The 17,521-nt window shown below is 38.5% G+C and overlaps 1 protein-coding gene across 1 annotated transcript in view; it reads left to right on the forward strand.

Moving 5' to 3' along the window:
* The window catches only part of LOC134542278 (serpin B8-like), a 66,195-nt gene extending 53,947 nt beyond the window's left edge, over positions 1–12,248 (forward strand). Inside the window, exons 4-7 of the mRNA XM_063386421.1 lie at positions 564–711; positions 1,741–1,942; positions 9,162–9,526; positions 12,118–12,248. Of these exons, the coding sequence (XP_063242491.1) occupies positions 564–711; positions 1,741–1,942; positions 9,162–9,526; positions 12,118–12,248 (846 nt within the window). The remainder of the gene's footprint in view (positions 1–563; positions 712–1,740; positions 1,943–9,161; positions 9,527–12,117) is intronic.
* Positions 12,249–17,521: the final 5,273 nt, after the last annotated feature.

The following is a 17,521-nucleotide window of genomic DNA, read 5'->3' on the forward strand; positions in this document are numbered from 1 at the left end:
TCGCTATGTGGGAAGTCAATTCAAGATTGCGACCCCGTCACTTTATTCGAATCATTAGAAACGACGACGGGGCGCGAGTGTGCGATTTTAAGATTAATAGTGGCTCACGGTCCTGCAAGTAGTTAAGTAGCTGTCGCTGTGGTGCTTGGCTTTAATTTATTTAGTGTACATGTCAGGCGGGGGGAAGGTCACCCTTTCCCCCTCAGTTAGGTGGCTAACTGATGTATGGAAGTGTCGTTATGTCTGTATTTAGAGGCTTGTAAAGTATTGCGTCAAAAGTGGCCTAGTTAATCTCGTTGTGTGAGTGAATTGTGCGAGAACCCCTTAGTGTTTTGTGATAAAAAAAAAGCATGTTCTACATAAATTATTAAGATATTCCAAATTTCCAAAATATGTAGCTACCAAAATAAAGTGAATTAATTTTGAATGATTGATTTTTGTGATGATAGCTGATGCATTACTTCTCACGATCAGTGTAGCTGTGTTTAGTGATGTATTGTGAAAGCTACCATCTAGCGGCTGGGCCCGAAACTACTGTTACTACCGCATGCGTGGTGACGCAGGCGGCCGCGGGGGACGACGAGGCGGCCGGCTCCTTCAACATGGCGGCGCTGCGCAGCTCCGACGTGCTGTCTGCCCCCTACAAGGCGCTGCTGGCCGAGTACTACAAGGCCAACATCACCGAGGCGCAGCCCTCCGAGAACAGGACCGGTGCGTGCCGCCATGCCGAATATTCCACTGCACCGTTTACCTTCATTCGAAGAAGAACGCCGGTTGCAAATTATCCAGGGATGTTCGTAAATTTACGAAGACGTGGTGTTATAACGTAACAGTCATTAGAGACAGCCACAACTACATAGCTTAGGGATAGTAAATAAAGAAATGGTTATTGTCTGTTGTAAGAAACATCTCATGATATGCCTAGAATGATTTCGGGAAAATATGGAAAACCGAAATCAAAATGTTTATTATCACTTTGCCACCTCAATACTCTTTCAAATTAGACTCATAAATAACACATGTTTATTATTTAACAAACTAAATAACAGCAACAACCGCACATTAATTTCAGTTAAATATCCTTACTAAAAGAAAATTGATTTTTATCCAATTCGTCTGACTAAATACGCATAAAATAAATAAGACATATGCTTATTCAAAAACCAGATGGTCACGAGTTCTTAGATACCTATCACGAAACCTCGTAAACCATTAAACTGCAAATTCAACAGGTCTTATGCCATAAATAAATTTCATTATGACATCGAGAATAAAACGAACATTACTGACGTCCTTCGGTACACATTATGCTTATAGATATACAAATATGATCGTTACTAATTTATACCTGCTATAGGTGTACATGAAGTCTAAGTAATTTCACAACCAGCTCAAAATTCAAGGCTGTCCCAGATAATATTCAATATTCACGTTGTCATCATTACCATTCATTTATTATTTCTAACGAGTAGTGATTGAAAGAAGCCATCTTTGTTTCAATTGTTTAAATTTTTCTGTAATTTTAAATTAAAATTGTTTGCTCTTTTGAGCATATTGTATGGAATGTCTTGTTATTAATAGTGGCGGACTGCTAAAAATAGCTTATTGGTGTTTAGGTTATTAATGAACTAACAGTAAGTTATGAAACTTGTTAAAATGGAAGATGAGGTATGAAATAAGAAGCCGGGTGGTGTGAGTGTGCGCGAGGGGACAGGCTGTAGCTCCGCGTGGTGCCCGCAGCGGCCCGCGCCGCCCAGGTGCTGGAGCTGCGCAGCGACTCGGGCGTGATGAGCCACTGGAAGGACTACCACCGCCTGGCCGCCTTCGCCTTCCTGTCGCACGTGGCGTCGGCGCCGTTCCGCCGCTCCGCCTCGCGCACCGTGCAGGTGCCCATGATCCCCCAGGTGGGGCTGTTCCGCTCCGGCCACCTGCAGCACCTGGGGTGAGCGCATCCTCCCGCCGAGTGTCGGCGCTAGCAGGTTCGGTGCGCACAGCTTCAGGAAAAACAACACATCCGAGTGGGGTCTGCTTACGAAAAGCATTTAAGAGTTCGCTGAAGGCCGAAAAGTACTTTTGTTTTCGGATTAAATTTTAAAAATGTATTTTTGTTAGAGTTAAAAATGGCTAAAACGCATGTTTTCAGAGACATTTTAAGGCGTAAAACAACCGGTAAAGATTCTTGAAAGCACTTAAGGAACTTGCATTACACCTTTATCTTCATTTCTACACCATAGGTATAAAGTTACGGTCACCGCTCAAATACCACAGTTATCCTGTGACGACGAGAAGACTGCGCGGCAGTTCAGAGCCTTGCGCTTAGAGGCGACCCCGCGCTAGAAGCACGAGCGAGCGTCGCGCTTATCATCCCGCCTCACTAACACACATACACCCCTGACGAGAGCGGCATGTGTGCGCGCGCAGTCTTCTAGTCGTGCATGGGCCTAACTATGTGGTAACCGTAACACTAGAAGGCGAGGAAATAAAGACAAAGTGCAAGTCCCTTGAGTGCTTCCAAGAATCTGAACCGGGCTTTGCATGTCAAAACATTATCCTGAAAACACGCGTTTGAGCCATTTTCACTCCTCTAAAATTACAGTTTAAAAACGAAACACGGAAACAGAACTACTCACCCGACCTCAAATTCCATCTCGAACACCACTCGGATATTTGAGAAGATTTTAAATTGAGTGTTTTATTTTGAAGTTCTGCACACTGTATAATTATGTGCCCAGGAGCTTGGTTCTGAAATTCACGCTACGAGTAGGCGGTAGGGTAGGCCTGAACATTGTCGGTTTTCCCGTCCGCTGGGCGTGTCGTGGTATTCTCTAATACTAATGACAAGCCACTGGCGCTCTCATTTTACAAGCTCCTCAGTTGCTAGGCACAGTGCCTGCGGTTTGACCAGTTCATTATTGTGGCCAGTGATTGTAGCCTCGTGCACGGGAGCATGGAAATTGACGAACTGTTGTCATGAGCGACGAGCTGCGGTCGAACTCCTGCCTGTGACTTGTTAGTATTAGAGAACACCGCAATGAGGCCCACTGGCGGGAGAACCCGTCATCGCTACCGCCGGACCGGAGTCGCCAACATGGTGAACCCACGTGTTGCAGATAATCCTATAAATATCCCAGTTCGTAAACAATTTTGGGGTGGGGAGGGAGGGGGCGCACCAATCGTGCCAAATGAAATGTTTTAGTAGCAAAAGGTAAATTTAAAAACTCATAAAAATAAGTAATTAAAATTTAAAAAAAATACGTTAGAAATTAGGTGTTACTATAATTACCGATAATCGCTTTTCAAACTATGGTTATGTCAAAGGAAAATGTTAGATTTATATTCAATGCATAATAAATAATCGGTTTGTAGTTGATAAGTTTGACGGCCGGGGCCCCCAATTAACTATAATCTGTGTATTCTTGTAATTCTTGTAAATATCAAAAGAAAATAATGAAAATCATAATTAACAATAAAAAGGGTGAGCTTAAAGCAAACTTTTTATTTTTTATTTCTTTCTTCAAACACGATTCATTTTCTACTTCCCATTGTAAGAAGTAAGGTTTTTTTTTTTTTATGTTTCTCCCTTGTGTACCTCCGAGTATACTGTGGTATCCTTCGCCCACTTAAAGCAGCTTCCAGGACTTTTATAACAAAATTACACAAGGGCAGTAACAAAATAATAGAATGAATGGAATAAATGGTGGAGGACACCGGAGTACCTACACCGAGAAAACCCACAGGCCATGGCAACGTCCGCCACATTTCCCATTTACGAAAATCCGGGAATCGAACCACTCGACCACTGCGCCTCTTCTTACAATTGATAGAATCTGTATCGCAACTTTTTTTTTCTTCAAAAAATAGCTGTGGTTTAAACCAATGATAGAAAGTTTCATAAAAAATAAAATTACAATTTTAAGTTTTTGTCGAACAGCCAAATAATGCACCACAACACCATAACTAAAAACGTGGGGTTCTTGATATCATTTGTTGTAAATTTTCTATCACTAATTTTAGGATATAGTCATTACGAAAATGAAAAAAGAGAGCACACCACGCTTTTAGTTATATGTACAGAGTTGTGGTGCATTATTTGGCTGATGTACGAAAAAAATAATTTTTTAATATATAATTTTTAGTTCATTCAACAAAAAAAAAAGATGGTTTTTTAGTTTTTTTTTATAATCTATATGTTTGTTTTATTATTTGTAGGCTCAAAAGAGAAGAAAAATATTGAATATAAGTAATTTAAACAAACAAAAAATACTAAATGAGTTATTAAAGTATTTATTTATTACAAGGAACTTAAAATTAGTCATTAATGTTCACGTAATCTAGTCATTTCAGCTAATGCTTCAAAATTACATGGAACATTTCTTGTTATCTTAGAGCAAACAAGTGAATGAATTTACGCTACTAAGAGCTACATAAGCCAGATGGGTGAAGGGGGGGGGGGGGAGAGAGCGGGTTGAAAATACTAATTATAAAGTGGTGCTGTAATTAGAAAAAATTCTTACTAATTCTCGCAAACTATTGTTTAAAATAATTTTTTATAAATGATGTTTTTCTTTTAAAATACTCCTCCACCATAAAGGATGGTGAAATCCGAAAAAAAAGGGGGTGTGACTGTGTCATGGACATTGCCGTGTGTTGTACGTGAATACGTGTTTTTGTATAAGGCTTTTTGACGCGGACAGGCAGGCATATAATTTTTATTATGGTTTTTTTAAATTTTAACTCCAGTAGTATAGGATAGCCGGTCCGGGGACAGGCTTCAGGCTGTGGTGACTGGTGCCGACCGCCATCTTGGATTTGTGATGTCACGGCGGCCATATTCGACTCAAGAATTACTCAAAATTACTCAAACATTACTCAAAATGACTCAAAATTTTCTGTTTTGAGGGAAAAATTCTCGTTTTCTTCCACAAAAATTAAAAAAAATAGGATTTAAAAAAAATCTTTTGCCTTAGAAAGAACACGTAATCCTAAAAGCGGCTTAAAAGTCCTAAGAGCTAGCCGCTCTAAGCTGCTGACATCATCTAGGAGTATGACGTAACCGTTGCAATTTCCGTTAAGGCGCCATATTGAAAATCTTTATCATCTGATATTAATGAAAAAAAAATTAAAATTTATAAAAATATTCAATTAATATAATTTTGATAAAAACTATATTAAAAAACCTACATTATCGACATAGAGCTCGGAGTCCTCGGTTCAAACCCAGCAAAGACAAAAAAAATGGCGACCAATCCTTCCCTCATGGTGGCTTCTGACAGACTGACCCCCCACCACTTATGTTAAGGTATATATATCATCAGGTAATATGACTTCATGTCCGCCATCTTGAAAATCCGTAACTTTAATGCTAGAAAATAAGGGAAAATTTTAAAAATTATTAAAAAAATATTTATTAATTAAATTTCAATAAAAGTCTTTAATAAACACAGTTGCACATACCGTTACAGCTGCCATATTGGAAAACAATAATTATTATGCTAGAAAAAGGAAATTTTTTAAAAATTATAATAAAATTTAAAATCACATTTTAAATAAAATATTATTTTATTACACCTTCAAGTCCTCGGTTTGAACCCGGTACGAGCAAAAATATAATAAATGTCGATAGATCCTTCTTCCATGGAAGCCACATGCCGTTTGACCTCCCACCACTTAAGTCAAAGTATATATATATCGTCAGCTGGTATGAAGTCATGTCCGCCATCTTGTTTTCGTCTGCTGTAGGCCACCAACTTGTTTTCGGTTCCTAGAGTGCGCTGACGCCATGTTAGTGTAATTTTTACCCGATAGAGTGCAGTAATCATTTATTATTACTGAGGAGCCCGCCATCTTGAAAATTGGACACCATCTTGAAATTGAGTAATTATTTAGCTAAAAATTCGGAAAAAATTCCAAAATTCATCAACACAATCACACAATAATTTACATATTGAATCAATACTTGGTTCGGTCTCTGGACAAAGCTAAAAATAAATTAAATTAAAATACAAAAAAAGTGTCAGCTTTCTAGGAATAAAACACCGCAAGTTCTTTTATTTACAAACGTAATATTTATTACATAATTTATATTCTACTACAGGAACACTTGTGAAAGCTAGCAATCTTATAAACATTTAGCCCTGCATAGGCGTGAAATGACTCATTCTTAGCTCCAATCGGTTTATACTAGAAAGAGACCAACCTGAACCTTTACAGACATAGTCCTCCTTTTCTTGACAAAGTTTCTGGATACCGTGTTTAACAGTTTGCTTCACATCGTCAAAACTGTAAATAACTGCAGCCGATGTCTTGAATGCACACTTCTTCACTTTGTCATCGAATGGATATGGCTTTCCATATAAACAGTCCAACCACAAGTTATATTTCAAAGGTCCGTTTGTTGCTACTTCATTGGTAAGCCGATTGATTATGTTCTGTCTGATGTCGTCAAGAAAATTACAAATGTCTTTTGACTCACTAAACGTATTTAGATAATAGTAGTCTTTCAATGTTCCACGAAATGCAGACTGCGCCAAGTAGAAGCCATTATCATTCACCTGTAAACCACCGATAAAAGTCTTATTTTTAGTTTAATGTCCAGATATCATACCAATCGGTTGCTGCTCATCTGTTTTTTTTTTTTGCCTGTACGCTCACGAGTCTTCAACCTAAACCGAGGAGTCGAAATTTCTGCTGGTAGTTCATCAGTAGACACACGGACTTTACCGTTGCATTTTTTAGCATGTCGTCTCAAAACATCAATACGTGTAAACCAAACATGACACTCATTTCAACTAAACTTTATACGAGAAGGATTCTTCTTGCATTTACTCCGTTTATATCTTCGTGCTACATGAGAAAATGCGAACGACATATCGCAGTAGCTGCAAGGATACCGTGCTGATGAAGACGAAACCGAACCAGATGTCGATGTTACTGCATTTGTACCATTTCCAGGCATATTCTTATGCACATCAATCATTCGCTGTTGCACCGAAACCTTTACTTTCTGCCGCGCAGCAGGACCTTTGCATGTCTTCATGTGCGTTTTCATAATATCTTTTCTGGCAAACTGCTTATGACATTTCTCACAAACAAACATTTTACGATAAAGGTTCTTGGCACATTCTCTCTTCTCGTGTCGACCATTGCTGTTGTTTGAGAAAATCTTGTCGCAGTAACGGCACCAATGTTCGTTATTTGTCGAATCACCAGCTATTGAAGTCTCCATCGAGGGCGAAACGTCGTTCATTGTGATTTCCTGCGAAGCCAGCTCTGTAGTCATTAAGCTCTCTTCTGCTGGTGGTACCACGACTGTTGAAGTCTCCTCCAGTGTTGGCGTCGTCGTTGCCAACAGGATCTGCTCCATAATCGTCGCTGCTAACGTCAGGGTTCCTGTAGTCGTTGGTACAACCTTCATCGAGCTCGTCGTTAAAAACGGTAAAGATGCCATCGAGTTCACAAGAACAAGTAATTACGCGACTTATGCACCATAAGAAATAAACTAGGTGATCCTTACACCGTCGACGTCAGTAACAAACTGAGCGGTCTGCTGTATTGGACGCTTATATACATGCGCCCGATGGAATAATACACTATTCTAATCAAGTACGTCAATACGACATTTAAAAAAGAAGCACATATGATCGAAAAAAATTCGATGCGGTTTGATTCGTTCTTGTCTCATGAATTCGATCTCACCAATATACGCTAGGCTCCAAGAGTTACAATTCGTGCCATCAGATCCATCTACATTTGGCTTCAAAAGCTACAATTCGCGCCATTAGATCCATCTACATTTGGCTCCAATGCTCCAATTGTCCATCGGCTTCAAATGATCCAAGAGCTCCAAAGCTCTATTCGCTCCAAAGCGCAGTGTTCAAGCAATTGACACATAATTTACGCGCAATACACGCAATTTACGCGCAATACATGTAATGAACACACAGTACACACAGAAAACGAAATGAAGACACAGTACACACAGAAAACGGCATGAACACTCAGTACACGCAGTAAACGGAACGAACACGCAATGTTCATGCAATTGACGCACAATACACGCAAAGTACACGCAAAGTACACGCAATGACTACGCTTCATTCACGCAGGTCAAGCATTTAATGAAAACGAAGCACATTTGGACGGAAATTCTGCAAAATGAACGTGCATTTAACGAAAAGGAGGTGCATTTTCACGTACATTCAACTCGGTACGATGCGATCGACAATGATAAGATAGGATATAATGTCGCCAACAGTCTATGAATCCAACATTTTTTAGTTCTAAAAGTCATTGACTCCAATAGTCATTGGCTCCAACAGTCATTGGCTTCAACAGTCATTGGCTCCAACAGTCATTTTCTCCAACAGTCATTGGCTCCAACAGTCATTTGCTCCAACTATCTTTGGCTCCAACAATCAATGACGTCAAAAGTATTAGACTCCAAATAGTCTTAGGCCCAGCGCTATTTGACTACAAGACTAGGAGGCTATGAAGCTACGAGACTACAGGACTGCATGTATACATGATTACTTTACTACGAAGCTACAAGTATACAAGGCTCCAATTGCTACATCTGTCTTGGGCGGAATTTTCTCTTTGGCTCCAACTGCTTCAGCAGCTTTATGTTATAAGATTACAAGGCTACTTCGTTATGTAGCTACGAGTCTACGAGGCTCCAAGGCATTATGACTACGCGACTACAAGCAATGATGTTACGAGACTACGCGACTACTAGTCTACGATACTGCGAGTCTACAGTACTACGAAGTTTCCAGAACACAAGGTAACGTGGTTGCGAGGTTACAAGACTACGAGGCATCCAGGACAGAAGGCTACGTGGCTACGAGACTACTTGGCTCTAACTGACTACAATAGCACCACCATTCAGTGGTGAGAGTTAATTTATCTCATGCAAAATAACCTTTTGTAAGTAGTCGCGACTCTTGCCAACAGATGACGCCACGTGTTGCTTGCAGGTAGATAATATTTAGTTGTTGAATGGAAGCAAATTCAAAGACGTATTCACGTCTAAAGTTTTGAACTGGATTGCTTTCTAGTCCAAGTGGTATCCAGGTTAAACCAGCAGTGACTTGTGTCCAAGGTATTAGTCCTACTGATCGCGAGCTGAACCTGAGGACGTGTGTGCGCGTGCGTGCGCGCAGGTGCGAGGCGGTGGAGCTGCCCCTGGAGGCGGACGCGGCCAGCCTGCTGCTGCTGGTGCCCGACAACCCTGACCGCCTGGACGAGGCCATCGTGAAGCTGTCGGCGCTGCCGCTGCCCGACCTGGTGTCCGGGCTGGAGCGGCGCGAGACCGAGGTGTCGCTGCCGCAGCTCGCCGTGCTCACGTCCGGGCTCGACCTCACGCCCTTCCTGCGCCAGCTCGGCGTGCGCGCCGCCTTCGACGCCGGCGGCGCAGACCTGGCGCGCGCCTCCAACGCCGCGTACGCGCGCTCCGTGCAGCAGGACGCCTACTTCGCCACCTCCTTCGTCGCCGTCAACTCCGTCGGCTCCGTCGCCGTCGACGCCGGTGGGTGCCTGCCTGCTTCCCCTTACCCCAAACTTCACCTACACGACCGTCCTCGCTACAAAATAGTGTTCGCAGTAATACTGGGCATTTATGCTTTGTGTTGTCTCAGTACCTTCAAATAATTAAAGTTATTCCCTGAATAGCTTTCCAGTTATTAACAACACACAATTTTTTTTTTTTTTACAGATAAGTCCTCTCGGTAGCTCAGTTGCCATCACTACCGCTTGTAAAACTACAAGGCAGAGTTTTGTATCATCATTCGTTATTTTACAAAAGTCTGCCTTGCAGTTTTACAATTTTGTAATTCGGCAACTGAGTTTTCAAAGATTTTACTTGGTAAAGGTAGAATTAATTTTCACAGTGAAATAAAAGAAAAAAAGTCCAATTATATTGAATATTCGATTATATTTTCCATTGAAAAAAAAATTTAGCTTGAATGAAACATAAGTTAAAATATAAAATTATGCGTAATTTTTTTGTAAGAAATATTCAGTTTTATCTCAAAAAACGTATTTCATAAATGCGAAAATAACTATAACCATGTGTTGTATATAGTTACAATATATTTCTTGGCATTACAAACTATTTCTTGACAACTAGTTTTCAAAGAAATCTTTTGAAAAAGTACAACTTTTTTTTCTGTGTGCATGTAGCCGCTTTTTGTAAAATTGATGGTACGCCTTGTTTGCGGGACACCCAAAACATGGCCTGAAGTGAAGTGTTTGAATCGTGGAAGAAGTTTTCAAAGAATGTTATTTCGAAGTGACTGTACTAAATGACGGAAATTCTAATCCGTGCTTATTAACAATCATCAGGTGCGGTCAAGCACAATTCCCGCAATGTTTTGGGTGTTGCAATACGGCGATGGTGGGGTAAGAAGTGACTTCAACCTGACAATCTCCTGACAATTTCTAACTACATGGCATTCATGTAGCCAAGGATTGTTGAAGAATATTTTTTAGGATAGACATGTTTCTGGGTTTCTGAGGGTTATGAAATGATACCCCCGGAAATTTCGTTAAGAATATGATGCTTTAAAACTCATTTTTAGGCTATTTGATGACTCTCAGTGCTTTTTGAAGTCCTGAAGTTATTAGATAAAATAATTTCCCTTATGAAAAGTATATTTCTACATTATGAACCACTGATTGTCATTTTATGTCCTAATACGTTTTTAAAGACACGACTTCTCATTTTTTTATGGTCAGTGACCAAAAATTAGGACATATTTGCATTATTTAAGCCGGTTAATGAGCTGCATTCAGGTCTTACTGGAGGAATCCCCAGTCGGAACCTCTGACGTCAGGAATCAGCCCTTGATCTTGATGCGATGGGGAACTAAGATCAGGATGGGTTGGGCTGGGAATTCGAGCCCTGATGCGCCCAGCAGATAGTCGGGTGATTTTACTCCTCTTGCCACTTCACTCGGTCGAGTTGCGTTCCGTGTTAACATCCTGATGCGCGCTCGCCCTTTTTCGCAATGGAGTTCGCGTGCGTGAAAGCTCCTTCTGCAGGAACTTCCTGGTCATGAGACAAGGCCGTGTTTTTACCATAGCTAACTAATAACTTGCCAATAAATTCAGTAAAGTTCCATATTTTTTTTGCAGAAAATGAATTTACATTTATGAATGTAGATGATGTTATAAACCCCTGGCGATTATATATACTCATAACACACTGCGCTTGTACCTACAAACATAACTTTAAATTCGTTTTCATCGAAAAAATATAAGACATTATTTTGCTACCTTAAAACAATGAACTCTAAAAAATCAAAAACAAAAACATACCTATTTGTAAATTTAAATTTGACTCATTTCTAAATTGTGTCCTTTACAGATGCAGCCTCAACTAAAGACTCTTTTAATGTAAAGGTTGCATTTAGTTAGAAACTAACCGTGCAAGTATATTATTTCGACGCTTACGCCACATGGTGTATATACAATGAAGTCATTTTTTCGGTAAACATTTTTTATTACAAATTTTTAAACTTTATTTTTCGGAAAATTTTAATTTTTACACACTAAAATAATCATTTGACAGTACCTAATGGACAATCACAAAACACTTAGTCATAGGTGTATTTTTGTGAGTAAGATGGAATGATGAATGTGATTCTTTCTGGTGCTTCTAGCGCGAAATCTCCTCTAAATGCACATTCTTAATAACACGGTTTAAAAACGAAATAAGGATACAGAGCTACTAATCCCACCTCAGCTCCTTCTTAAATTTTTTACGAAATTCCAATACGCGGATATATTTAGGAGTTTTCAAATCATGTGTTTGTTTTTTCCCCTGAAACTCTGCACGCCGTATCTATGTGTGCTTAGCAGCGAGCGTGACGTCTTTTCTCGAAAGACTGCCTCAACGATTCAGTAAGGATCCTTACAATAGTAAAGAGAGTTTACAAAAATTGCTGCCATCATTTAATAGCCTATGCATTTTACAAGTAATCTTGTAAGCTAAAAGGTTGATTGGAAAAGGTATTTGTAAACAGCCGTAGTCTTTGTTCAAAGGGCAGACCAACTACGTCTGCAGACGTCCTAGGCGCAGCTTGAGGGGTGACGTTGCCTTCGTGTGGCGTGTTGCAGCCGCCAAGCGGACGAAGAGGGACTCGCCGGCGCTGATCGTGGACAGGCCGTTCCTGTTCTTCCTGCTGCACAGGGACACGCAGCTGGTGCTGCTGGCGGGCAAGGTGCAGAACCCCACGCAGATACCCTAGCCGCCGGGTCTGCTGGGGAGGGGGGGGGGGTTGAGAGGGGCGGCCGTGACATCACGCGAGTCGCTCCCGGGGCTGCAACACCTGATCCGGAGAGACGGTGGAACTATGGGTACTGACGGCCGCCATCTTCGGTCTCGCACGAGAAGGGACGCCGGCTTCCGGCCAAGCAGCAGTACGCCGTGTTTGTAATAAACTCATTAACGTGAAGAAACTACCTACCTTACCAAACTTCACCAATTTTTTAAGGTTATGTTCCTTAAGGTACATAACCACAGAATAAGCAATTGGTAACAGAAGCGACAAAGTGGGTTTACCCGCGTATTCGCTCATCTTTTGTTTACTTTTCGGTCGCCATCTTTTCGGGGCGCGTTTAGCCAATGCTGGGATAGCAGTTTAGTCGGATTTGAATTAAGTACTGTATTAGTTAGTGATTGCGAGTGAATTCTGGCATTGTAAATGATTTAATTATGTATGCTTCACATTTGCGTACATTGATTAAGATTATGCAAGGATTTTTTTTGACGTGACAACGTCTAATAAATCGATGAACGCCGGCTGCACGCACGAAAAAGTGTCCCGTAACGAACATTGTCCCACTACGATGTGTCCCGTTACGCTCATTGTACGCTTGCGCCGCATCTCTCTTCCACTTGGTTGGAACAACCATCGATTTGACTTTTCAATCATGTTTTCGTCGTTTGAATTATTAATAGATAGTATGTAATTGAACGATTGTCCACCAATTTTCAGCACAATCGGTACGGTTATTTAAAAGTAATGTTAAATTTTCAAATACGTTTTTGTACGAACAATGGTGTTTTACAGTTACACATAATAATTCAAATTACGCTCGGGATCTTCTGCACAATGTTTTAAATAATATTGTAACTTATTATACATAATTTTGGTGTATTTGGGATGCGCATTTGTTATAAAATCGTATTATAAAAACGAAATAATATTATTCCCCTACGGTGCTGTAATCTACGGCGACGGACGCGAACCGAACGAATCGCGCAATCCAGCCGCTTCCGCAGCAACCAGGCACTCGTTAATACATATTTTCCTTTGTTTATCGCGAGGGGCGTTATTATTAATGAATTAAAAATAAAATTTCGTGCCCGGGGCCACAATTGCACATCATTTTGAGCACTGGAAGCTATAAAAACGTAAAATATTCTCGAAGAATTTTAATCTCGGCCCCAGCGCACCACGAGCGTCTGGATTAGAGATTAAAGCCGAAATTCTTTCTTAAACTTAGTAATACTTATTTAATTAACTGCAAGAGAATTTTTATTAAATTCTACGTTTAATTTCACGACGAACAAACTTCGTCGTTAAATGTGTGATTGCGAAAAAGCGTAAAACATTCTCGACGATCTTGAAGTTAAATGGCAAACATGTATAAAAGTTACAGTTTAAATAATCTCTTCGTTAAACTAATAAACCTATTTGAATTAATGAGTGCAAATAAAAGTAAATGTATCAATTAAATTGTAGATTTCATTTCACTCCTTCTTTGTATCCATACAAAATAGTGGTAATTCAATAAAAATGATTCAATTTTATTCATAAAAGTATGCAATCGTTTCATCAATGTCTTGTTATGACGTTGTCACGTTAAACTATCGTCCGTAAACCGACTTTACAAACAACCAATTTTTTTTTGTTTTGTATTGAGGTCTAATATCATTGTACAAACGTGTACACACAGAAGATAAGACAATATGGAAAAAATAAGCTAAATAAAATGACATAATGATATGTTGTCCTCCCATTAAGAGCAAAAAAATTACAGACAAGAAAGATTCTTCAGTTAGTGTCAATAAGAAAATGGTTAAGTAAACTTAAATGTTAAATTAATTTGTGTTATGAGATTCTACTTATTTAACAAGCCAAAAAAAGTAGGTAACTATTTAGGCCTACATTAGAAATACCTAGATATGATGTGCATTTACAAAGTTTATTATAAGTATGTAAATACATATTTTATACGTGTTAACTACATAACGTAGGGGCCAATTAAAAGCAACGACTTAAAGAAATTCACTCTCAACAATATTACATTAGGCCAACAGGAAAATTAATCACACGTATGTTAAGTGTGGCATTTGTAATATAAATGGCATATTAAATTATAGACAAAAATCACTCTACATTTTGATTGCTGTAGTCTTAGGTGCATTGTGGCAAAAAATAAATAAATAAAGGCATCGAGACACGTTGCATGGCAGTAAGCACAGAGTTGCACAAATATCACGCATTCTTTCCAGCAAACGAGATGGACAAGAAGACGCCTACTGGCTTTCAATCATTATTTAATAACATGTCGACGAGTTACACAAAAAATTATGCATTCTTTCTGAAATAAATTTGTTCGGCATTTACTGCACAATTCCCTGAATCACGGAACACAAGGTTAGAATGCGCACGAACTAGCTTACTTATTCCAATACAAAAGAATAATGTTGATTGTAATCACGCATGAATACTCTAAAAACTATGAATTCAAACATATTTGTGAAATTACGACGAATTATTGTATTTACTACCACACAAACTGTTCATTAAATCATAAGCCCCTTACTTTCAATGGGAAAACATTGTTTATTTACATTCGTGTACGCCCCGTGAGCATCAGATTGCTGGTACGCACTAACCAAAGATAAAACCACATTTTGTCGCTTCTGTTACCAATTGTTTATTCAACTGTTCAGATTTTTTTCACTTCAGTCGCTATAATAGGGCAGCCAAACAAATCCATAGAGAAGACATTTTGAGGTTGTCCCATTAATTACTCTATGTAGGTGATATAAGCCAAAGAGATAAGCAATAAGGGTCTAAAATCATGGGAAGCCTTTTTTTCACAGACGAGAGAGCCAAACGCCCGATCGTGCATCTTCGGTTTTTTTTGTTCATTGTAAAAGGTTAGGTTAGCTACATTATAAATACTTTAAAACATTGTGGACGGTTGATTTGGTTAGGATAGCTACATAAAAGGTACTGTGAAATCATGTAAACGTTTTCCTAGCCCTGGATAGCTACATATTAAAAAGTTATTTGCTAAGCAACCATAAAATGATTTTACAGTATTTTTAATGTAGCTATACTTACCTAATATAACCAACCATCCACAAGGTTTTAAAGTATTTATAATGTATCTAACCTATCCTAATCGACCGCAAAATTTAATGCCACACCGGTTTATACAATGAGATAGAACGGAAAAAAAAGCGAGCATGAACTTCGGGGAACTTCGGGTGAGGCTCTCTCGTCTGTAAAATGAAGGCTTCCCCTAAAATCATATGTATATTAACTTCGTAAAGAAGCAAAAATGTTCCTAAAGCTTTTATTATAAAATCCTTGTTAAAAACAAGAGGTTATTTTTCTAACTATTTGGCCTATTTTTAGCGAAGACAGTACATTTTTCGCGTGGTTTAATTAAGTTTCTTCTTTATTTTAAAAAGTGAGCTCTGCATTTTAAAACCTGTGACTGTCATTTGAAAAGTTTTGGTAAAATGACCTTCCATTCATAAAATCCCTGCTGTACTGTCCACTACATAGGTGTAAGTTATAAAAAATATTTTATCAATGATTCAATAGAATCTAAAATTCTGCTCTTCTAGAATTTAATTTAATTTATCAATTTAAATTGAGGTTTTCCTAATAATTTAGTATTGTTAATGGATTTCTGTGGATCGTTTAATTTAATCAAATTTATTTTCTAATGAAAATGGTATATAAAAATATGTAACTTTAATTGGCAATGATGTGTTTAAAAGTGTAGGTACGTGTAGATTTGAGAACTCGTAAAATTGTATTTTGTATTTAAATATTATTGATAAAACATTTAACAAATTACTGATGATTATTATAAATTATTCTTTTAAAAAGTTAAATTTTATATGTATTCTGACATTTTAACACTGCTGATTACGTTTACTCAACGACAGTTTAACATGGATACATGTATGTACATTTAATGCGCTTACAATACATACCTATGCGTACCTAGAGTTATGTCGGAACAAAATATCTGTGGTGGCGAAAATTGGACTGTCCCATCTGATTAAAATTTAATATCTGGTGTTTTCTTTAAATTAATGCCAACTTATTATAATATTGACTGAAATGTTAAAAGTTCAACCATTGAACCTCATATATATAAATAAATTCATAAAAATGTAGGTACTATTTGTTAGGTTCTTCACAATGCTAAGTTTATTTCACCGCTGCGTGCGTGCCAGGCCCGCGGAAAACATATAACCAAAATAAAAGTACAAGATGATTTGATATTTGATCCTTACGCTTACATAACCTACCTAGTGTAATTGAGAAAACAATATCATTAAAAAAAAATCACCTTATAGACCTCAAAAACGCTTTTGTGATTTTTTTAGCTACCATATTACAGCGACTACAATGTAAAAATAATCTTATCAGATTAGTGTATTGTCATCGGTCCTCGATAAATCTACAAAGTTTGAATGAAATCTGGCCGTTTAAAGTGGGTCAAAATGGCACCCAAAGGAGTCGGTTACAAACATAGAAACAAACAAACATACAGGTGAAGCTAATATAAAGCGTGTAAAAATTGAGTCATTGAAGGTTATGTACTTTAGGAATAGAATCTTAAAAACTTGTCGAGTCTCTGGGTAGTTTATTTCTTCATAGTGACGAGTTTTTTTTTCACGTACGGCTGCTCTGGCCGGGATTGGCGTCCTTTCTCGCGCGAGGCCAAAAATGGTGGCCCAGGTGGGACCATCAGGTTGCGGTAGTAATGTCCCCCACCGTTCATCAGAACTCTAGTACAGCAGAGCAAAGCAAACACTGAACTAACCCGCACCAGAACAGGTATAATTTAACCGTAATTAAAAAAATAAACTATCACTTGCGTTGAGTAAATTGTTTAAAAGAAAAGAAAAATAACGAGAGAGTAAATTTTTTGTTTTTCCCTGGAATTATTACATTTTAATAAAAAAAAAAAACTTGAATTTTATCCTTTGTATGCTCAAAAATGTTTTAACTATCACGATTTTGACAACGACTGCTTTACAAAGTTATTAGTACTACACGTAAAGTTCAAAACATGAATGTGATAAAATAAAATGATGTTTTCGAACGCACATTTAATAAGCATTTATTGCTTTCAAGCATTAATATTTACTTATCTAACTTTTTCATGACCTTGGCTAATGAGTAGTTACCCTTCAATTGCATGAATACTGATTACAATATGTCAGAATTGGTGGTAACAATTCTTACCAAACAAG

This window comes from Bacillus rossius (genome assembly GCF_032445375.1).
Source record: "Bacillus rossius redtenbacheri isolate Brsri chromosome 4 unlocalized genomic scaffold, Brsri_v3 Brsri_v3_scf4_2, whole genome shotgun sequence".
NCBI classification, from domain to species: Eukaryota; Metazoa; Arthropoda; class Insecta; order Phasmatodea; family Bacillidae; genus Bacillus; species Bacillus rossius.